The sequence below is a fragment of the Taudactylus pleione genome, unplaced genomic scaffold (assembly GCF_031769625.1).
Source record: "Taudactylus pleione unplaced genomic scaffold, aTauple2 ptg000127l, whole genome shotgun sequence".
Lineage (NCBI taxonomy): Eukaryota > Metazoa > Chordata > Amphibia > Anura > Myobatrachidae > Taudactylus > Taudactylus pleione.
Window position 1 is genome coordinate 14,291,305 of NW_028284529.1, and position 8,502 is coordinate 14,299,806.

At 41.0% G+C, this 8,502-nt stretch overlaps 1 protein-coding gene across 1 annotated transcript; it reads left to right on the forward strand.

The window, feature by feature from the left end:
* Nucleotides 1-2,200: 2,200 nt before the first annotated feature.
* On the forward strand, nt 2,201-4,072 carry LOC148523840 (zinc finger MYM-type protein 1-like). Its single transcript, XM_088472580.1, has one exon. The coding sequence runs from the start codon at nt 2,201-2,203 to the stop codon at nt 4,070-4,072; it is 1,872 nt and encodes a 623-aa protein (XP_088328706.1).
* The last annotated feature ends 4,430 nt before the right edge of the window (nt 4,073-8,502 follow it).

The following is an 8,502-nucleotide window of genomic DNA, read 5'->3' on the forward strand; positions in this document are numbered from 1 at the left end:
GAACGTGCATGAACGATAACCGTTCATCGTTTGACTCAGAAAGTGAACGATTTTTACAAACGATCATCGTTAAACGATATCGTTTAATGATAATCGTTCAAAAAATCGTGTCTGTATGCAGCTTTACAATTACTATGGGCCTGATGCAGTCCAGATCGCTGCTGTGTCTTTGGTAGGAACAGATCTGATAATATTTATACTGCAGAAGCTGCCTTTTGTAAAAAGGTGCCCACTGCCAGCTTCTCAGATCTGCTGCCTAGGTCTAAAGATGCAGTATCGGATCTACATTGCAACCACCAGACGGCCTATCCATAGGTTGCATACAATGGCCCTCATTCAGACCCGCACGGAAGCGGGTCGATGTTTAGGGCCTGCGCACGCGCAGTGGCCGCACTGCGTGTGCGCAAGCCCCGGAGCTAGAGAGAAATTCTCTCGCTCAGGGGCTCGCTACCAAAGGGGCGGCTGTCGATGTTGATCGATAGCTCGCCCCGTTTGGTAGACGGGGTGGGGGGGTGGCTGAACAAACGGAGGCGTTCCTTTAGGAACGCATGCTGTTTGTTGGCGGCCGCACTGCGAGCAGTAAGCTCCCTGGGGCTTGCGGTTGCTGAGACCCAACCTAAGGGTCTCGTCGCAAGTCCCAATGGTCGCGATGGTCTTGACCATTGCGTCCATCAACCTGGTTGCTCGCTAGAGCTGTGGGTGGTAACCCGCTGCTTACCGATCGACCAGGAGGCCGCACTAAAAAACTTAAGCGGCAGCCCTCATTCAGAGAGAGCAATCACTTCTTGCGACCGCCTCTGAATGAGGGCCAATGTCCACAACAACTGTGTAGAGGGCGGCCAGTAAATATGCGTCGGAAGACGCAGCCAATGGCTTGTGCCTGAGGGGAGTCAGTGCGGTGCTACAGGGGGAGTGAGGTGCTATATGGTGAGGGTGGGGAGTGAGAGGTTTTATAGGTTAATAATCTCTAAATAAACTGATACAAAAGTGGACAGCTTGTATGTGCTTTTCTCACATGCATCAAGTATGAATTCCAAATACCTGGCCTAGTTATAATTGTCAATGCCTAGAACAATGAATACTCATTTATCGAAACAAGCATCTGAGGCTGCTTCTCCAATTATTTATTTAGAAATTTCACAGCTTGTTGTTTAGAATTTTTTAGCTCAAAATAAGTAATTTTGTGGGATACATTGGACTGTGGTTGAATTGTGGCTTCAGACACAAATTTCTTGGATATTAGAAGCTCTTATACAGTATATTGTTTTACATTGGTTAAAAGTAATCGCCAATTATAATTTATTTCCTAGTGCTGTACAATACCTAGAATGCATAGGGGCTTTATAGAACTTAACATTCAACTCACTTATAAACATGGTCGTTGTGGTGACCCTCTGTGATATTATACTTTCTTTTTCACTTTTCTGTAGAAATAATCAATTTTAATAATGTCAAATTATCAACATCAGAGTGGTGCACAGAAACGTAAAAAGAAAAGGGAAGACAATCTAAAAATTCAAAAAATGCCTAAAATAAGCTCTTTCTATTCTGCTGCTAAAGTTACTGTTGAAAGTTCAGTAGTCATTTCTCCTGAAACTCACTTAGAAGTGGTTAGCACGGATACTGTTAGCCCCAGTGTCAGTGGAAAAGAACATGAGTACACTCATTCCAGCCCATCTCCTTTGCATATTCAGGACATATCAGACGAAGGAGTCAGTGGATGTAGCAGTGTTGCAAATCTAGCAGAAAGTGAAGCCACAGCCACTACATCAGGAACATCTGAACTAATGGTCACTAGGGAGCCAACTAGCAAATCAACCCCTGATATTATAGATTGCGATACAATTGCTGTGCCTTATATAACTGATAGGGCTAATTACCCAGTTACAATCACTGACCCAAATGTTAAACGTTTCATATTTGCCCATGGTCTTTGTAGACCCTCTGGACCATTTCCAAGAGATAGCAAAACAGAAGATGCTTCTCGGCACACTTTAATGAAAGAATAACAAAAACTGGACTTAAGCTTCCCGTTACCTGGCTGTGCTACTCCCCAAAATTAAATGCAGTTTACTGTGAACCATGCTGGTTGTTTGGGGATCGTAAAAAGCAAGGTTTTGAACCTACTTGGGCCAGAGGTATTCGTAAATGGCGCAGCCTAACATCAAAAATACAGGCTCATGAAAGCTCGAGAGCTCACATGGATGCCTGTGTGGTCTATGACCAATGGAGAAAGAAGGGAACACTGGATGAACAAACTGAAAATCAAATTAGACAAGAACAAAATTTTTGGCGTAAGGTTCTTCAAAGAATTATCAATGTGACACTAACTATGTCAATGGCTAATTTAGCTTTTAGGGGTCACAGAGAGAGATTAGGCTCTATTAATAATGGGAATTTTCTTTCCATTATAGAATTACTTGCAGATTATGATCCTATTCTAAAGGAACTAATACAATTGCCCCAAGGATCTGTCAAGTACCTAAGCCCAAAAATTCAAAATGAAATTATAGATATTCTGGCAAAACAAGTGCAGAATGAAATCATAACAGAAATAAAACAGGCCCAGTTTTATTCGATAATCATGGATACTACTCAGGATATAGCTAAAGTTGACCAGTTGAGCCAGATAATCCGATATGTTTCCATTGCCAGAGATGCAAGCCTGAGAGCAACCTCTGTAAACATTAATGAAGTATTTCTAAGTTTCCATGCTGTCAAAGACCAGAGTGCTGCAGGTCTAGAAAAGGATATAATTACTTGTATAGAAAACAAAGGCCTCGCCTTGGATAGATGTCGTGGACAAGGGTATGATGGTGCAGCTACAATGAGTGGCATCTATTCTGGAGTTCAGGCACAAATTTTAAAGAAAGAACAAAATGCCCTCTATGTTCATTGTGCATCACATAACCTCAATTTGGTATTGCAAGATTCTGTTGCTGGAATTAAAGAAGTATCAAGTTTTTTTGATGTTGTACAGAATGTATATACCTTTTTTGGTGACAGCATACAGAGATGGGAAATTCTGTCCACATTTACTAGCGAATCCTCCCTTACATTGAAAACATTATGTCCTACACGCTGGTCATCACGTTACGACTCTCTGCTTGCTTTACGTTTCCGGTTTGTAGACATTATGCAGGCATTGTCCAAAATTATTTTATTATCCAAGAAAACAAAAGAGAGAGATGAGGCCATGACTATTAAAAAAAAAATGGAGTCATTCCACTTTGTGTTCCTCATTGTTCTGCAAACAACAATTTTGAACAATGTGAACTCTGTATCCAAAATGATTCAGGCAAAGGACATGGATTTGTCCAAAGCAGCACAGCTAATAAAGAATGCTACTGAGGCACTTTCCACTTATCGAAACAATTTTGACAGTGCCAAGCAGACCTCAGTTTCTCTTGCCGAAAAGTGGACGATTCCAACACATTTTCAAAGAAAGAGAATTCACAATGTTAAGCGTCATTTTGATGAGCTGTGTGTGGATGAGAGACTATCAGATCCCGAGCAAAACTTTAAAGTTACAGTTTTTAATCGCTGTTTAGACATAATAATACAACAGCTGTCAAACAGATTTAGTGGACTAAACCAGGTTCTCCAAAATTTTGAGATAATCCAGCCTGCAACGCTAGCATTGGCATCAGATGACGACCTATTCAGTGCTGCATCAGCTCTTCAGGAGAATTATCGCAATGATCTGTCTTCTGACTTTCCTGCACAGCTCCTAAGTTTCAGATATGCACTTCAGGAGGACATTTATATATGTTCCTCTGTGAAAGAGCTTGCACATCTTCTGTTGGTTGAAAACAGTGCTCTTTCATCAACACTGCCAGAAGTGTGTGTAGCATTGCTACTTTTTCTAACCCTTCCTGTGACCGTAGCAAGTGCAGAAAGATCATTTTCAAAGCTAAAATTCATTAAGAATTGTTTGCGAAGTACAATGTCAGAAGAAAGACTTTCTGGACTTGCAGTATTAAGCATTGAAAATGAAAGGACTAGAAAACTAAACCTTGACGAGATCGTGAACCGTTTTGCTGAAGTAAAAGCACGCCGACGTGTTTTCTGATTTATGGTCTTGTATGTGAGTAAACAGTTAATTGGGAGTTGGAAAGTTATACATTTGGGAAAGTTTTCAGTTGAAGTAATCTGCCATTTTAAGTTAAACTAACACAGTTTTACTAAAACTAAGTTAATATACTGATTTAATATACTGATTTTATGTATTTATATTCCTTTTACCCCAGGCCTGTTTATAGCTGGTACAAGTAATATTTAAATTTATATAGAGGTAACTGCTTACTGTTTAACAAATGTCCTCCTCTTAAATTGATAGTGAGTGATATGTTCTCCTATATTCTTTATAGCAATTAGTCCCTGAGATGTTCTGTGTGGGGCCTTTCTATCTACAAGCATAACGCTGACTGCTAAATTTTATATTCATTTGTACAGAGCCAGCTGCATACAGAAATGGGTGAAAAAGGAAAGATAAGGCCAAGTGCATTTCTAATTCTGCCTTCTCTTCTTTAGGTTACACGACCTTCCAGTTTGTTGCCAGTTTTTGTTAAACAGTAAGTTTGTACTGTATTCAACTTCATCTCGGCTTTTGTTTTGTTTTTAAGGGAATGTACATGTTTTACATATAATAGGAGTCAATACCAATGTAAAGTGAATTAATGGTTGCATTTTTTTTTCAGGTTCATTGTTATTGTCAGACCCCCTTGTTTTAAGGATATACCACTGCTCATAGTTTTAAAAACTTACCCGAAACTGACATTGTAATGTGTAATTAAGAAAAGCTTAATTTGAACCAAATGCCAGAGCAGTATTTTTTTTTGTCTTTAGGTTGTCTGAAGTGCAAGATTGAAAGCAAAGTTTCAAAACCTTTCATCAAAATGTTTGGAGTAGTGCTGATCTCGTCGTTACAGTTTTAGGTGAGTTCCAAGAATTTTTTTTTTTTACATAAACACACGTACACAAACACACCTTCCTGAGACACACTAGTAGGGCTAACATTGCAGATCAGGCCAACTTTTCAGTTTATTTGTCCATTATAAAAGTTGAATACACTGAAACATTGGGCTGATCTGCAGTGGTAAGTCCTACAAGTGCCGCCTCCTCCCTCCTAAATATAGTAATAAATATACATTCCATGAATTACAGTTACTTTAATATCTGTTTATTTATATTTTGCAGAATCGGCAGTTGATTCTACATCCAACATCTACATTCAAACATTTTATTTACATTTTGTTAACAATTACATCCTTTTCAAAATAAAATTTTTGGTTATTAATTTGGAAACTTTAATTGAAAAAGGTTGCTTGTTATGATAATATGGGTTAATGATGATGAGAAGGGAAATTATGACAATATGTGAAAAATATAGAGCATGGTAATGCGTTAAAATGATGATCAACGGTAAACTTGCCTCTAGTGCGGCACTAGGCATTACCACTGTGGTGGATACCTGACTTGGGGGGGCCCATTTGAAAGTTTGCTATGGGGCCCACAGAGTTCTAGTTACGCCCCTGTAAGCAGGTAAAAGGTCTGGAGTTGATTCTAGGTGTAACATTTGCATTTGGAATCAGTTGCTTTCAACTCTCAATATGAGATCCAAAGAGCTGTCACTATCAGTGAAGCAAGCCATCATTAGGCTGAAAAATCAAAACAAACCCATCAGAGAGATAGCAAAAACATTAGGTGTGGCCAAATCAACTGTTTGGAACATTCTTAAAAAGAAAGAATGCACCGGAGAGCTGAGAAACACCAAAAGACCCGGAGCACCACGGAAAACAACTGTGGTGGATGACAAAATAATTATTTCCCTGGTGAAGAAAAACCCTTCACAACAGTTGGCCAAATCAAGAACACTCTCCAGGAGGTAGATGTATATGTGTCAAAGTCAACAATCAAGAGAAGACTTCACAAGAGTGAGTATAGAGGGTTCACCACAAGATGCAAACCATTGGTGAGCCACAAAAACAGGAAGACCAGATTAGAGTTTGCCAAACAACATCTAAAAAAGCCATTACAATTCTGGAACAACATCCTATGGACAGATGAGACAAAGTTCAACTTGAACCAGAGTGATGGGAAGAGAAGAGGAGGAAAGGAACTGCTCATGATCCAAAACATACCACCTCATCAGTGAAGCATGGTGGTGGTAGTGTCATGGCGTGGGCATGTATGGCTGCCAATGGAACTGGTTCCCTTGTATTTATTGATGATGTGACTGCTGACAAAAGCAGCAGAATGAATTCTGAAGTGTTTCGGGCAATATTATATGCTCATATTCAGTCAAATGCTTCAGAACTCATTGGACGGCGCTTCACAGTGCAGATGTACAATGACCTGAAGCATACTGCAAAAGCAACCAAAGAGTTTTTTAAGGCTAAAAAGTGGAATGTCATGCAATGGCCAAGTCAATCCCCTGACCTGAATCCGATTGAGCATGCATTTCACTTGATGAAGACAAAATTGAAGGGAAAATGCCCCAAGAACAAGCAGGAACTGAAGACATTTGCAGTAGAGGCCTGGCAGAGCATCACCAGGGATGAAACCCAGCGTCTGGTGATGTCTATGCGTTCCAGACTTCAGGCTGTAATTGCCTGCAAAGGATTTGCAACAAAGTATTAAAAAGTGAAAGTTAGATTTAGGATTGTTTAGTTTGTCCCATTACTTTTGGCCCCTTAAAAAGTGGGAGGCACATATAGAAACCGTTGTAATTCCTACACCGTTCACCTGATTTGGATGCAATTACCCTCAAATTAAATCTGAAAGTCTGCAGTTAATTTACATCTTGTTTGTTTCATTTCAAAGCCATTGTGGTGGTGAATAGAGGCCAAAGTCTGAAAATTCTGTCAATGGCCCTCATTCAGAGCCGTACGCTCTGAGCAGAGCGCACGCTCTGAATGAGGGCCGGGCTCCATTTTCATGGAGCGTCCTCCTGGACACTCGTATAGCTGTGGGTCACCACCCACAGGCTATACGAGCGTGCTTTGTGATGGCCGCGATGGTCGAGACCATCGCGACCATCGAAATTGCGAGCCGGAGCCTGCGGTTGAGGTTTTCAACCGCAAGCTCCGGAGTGATTTTGGCTCTATCAGAGCCAAAATCACTCCCACTGACATCACTAGTGATGTCAGTGGGCCGGCTTCTGACGGGAGGCGTTCCCGTGGGAACGCCCCCGTCAGGGAGGCACGCCCCCGGCATGCCCACCAAAGGGGGCGTGCTGTCAATCAACATTGACAGCACGCTCCCTTTGATCGGACACAACGAGCGAAGTACTTTCCTTCGCTCGTCGCGTCTGGCGCATGCGCACGACGGAGCTCCCTCCGTCGTGCGCATGCTCAGTGCATAACATTGACCCACTTGCGAGCGGACAGCCGCTCGCGAGTGGGTCTGAATCAGGCCCAATGTCCCAATATTTATGGACCTGACTGTATATATGTGTGTGTACTTTGTAACAAATATAATCTATTTCAGTCATCCACTTTTTGCTCTAGTAACTGGTTTTATTTTTTTGCACTTCGAACACTTTGAGACTTTGCCTAAACAATCTCCTCCCTAATAGAGCCCTTCTCTTGATGTCATGCATTTATCTGGTTTACTGCTTTGTAGGTTGTGACAATCTGTAACATTACTGTTTGTCAACTTGTTTTTAAAAAAAGTGAAAAATGTATTAAGTCTCTTAAGTTTCTTATCTAATTTTCTTATGAAAGTACAAAGGGTCACACTAAGCTATGAACAATGTAGTATTTCAATACTGGTCTTTTACTGTGGAATGTATTATAGCGCCTTACAAAAAGTACAAAGCCACTTGATACAGAGTAACAGTAATTAACAACTGGGGGATCTGGCATGTAATTACCAAGCACAGTATAACACAATGAGGTTTCTAGGCAACCATTAATACACTGCCTATAAAATACAAATTTCACATAGCACTTAAAAACTAAAATGGAAATTAATTTATTTTCAATGTCACGTTAGTTTTTTCTGAAATAGTTAAGTTGGCTGTGTTGAAAAGCATTTTAGAATTCTTGAACAAAGCTTTTGTTGCATATTCGGTTCACTGCCAGTTTTTTTTTTTTCCTCTGAAAATCAGACCAAACGCTTGTTAATGTGAGCGGAAGGATAGAAAATGTAATAACGGTGTCTACCATAGAAGCAAAAGCATTGGGGATACATAGAAAAGCACTGATATAGGCCCTCATTCAGAGCCGTACGCTCTGAGCAGAGCGCACGCTCTGAATGAGGGCCGGGCTCCATTTTCATGGAGCGTCCTCCTGGATGCTCGTATAGTTGTGGGTCACCACCCACAGGCTATACGAGCGTGCTTTGTGATGGCCGCGATGGTCGAGACCATCGCGACCATCGAAATTGCGAGCCGGAGCCTGCGGTTGAGGTTTTCAACCGCAAGCTCCGGAGTGATTTTGGCTCTATCAGAGCCAAAATCACTCCCACTGACATCACTAGTGATGTCAGTGGGCCAGC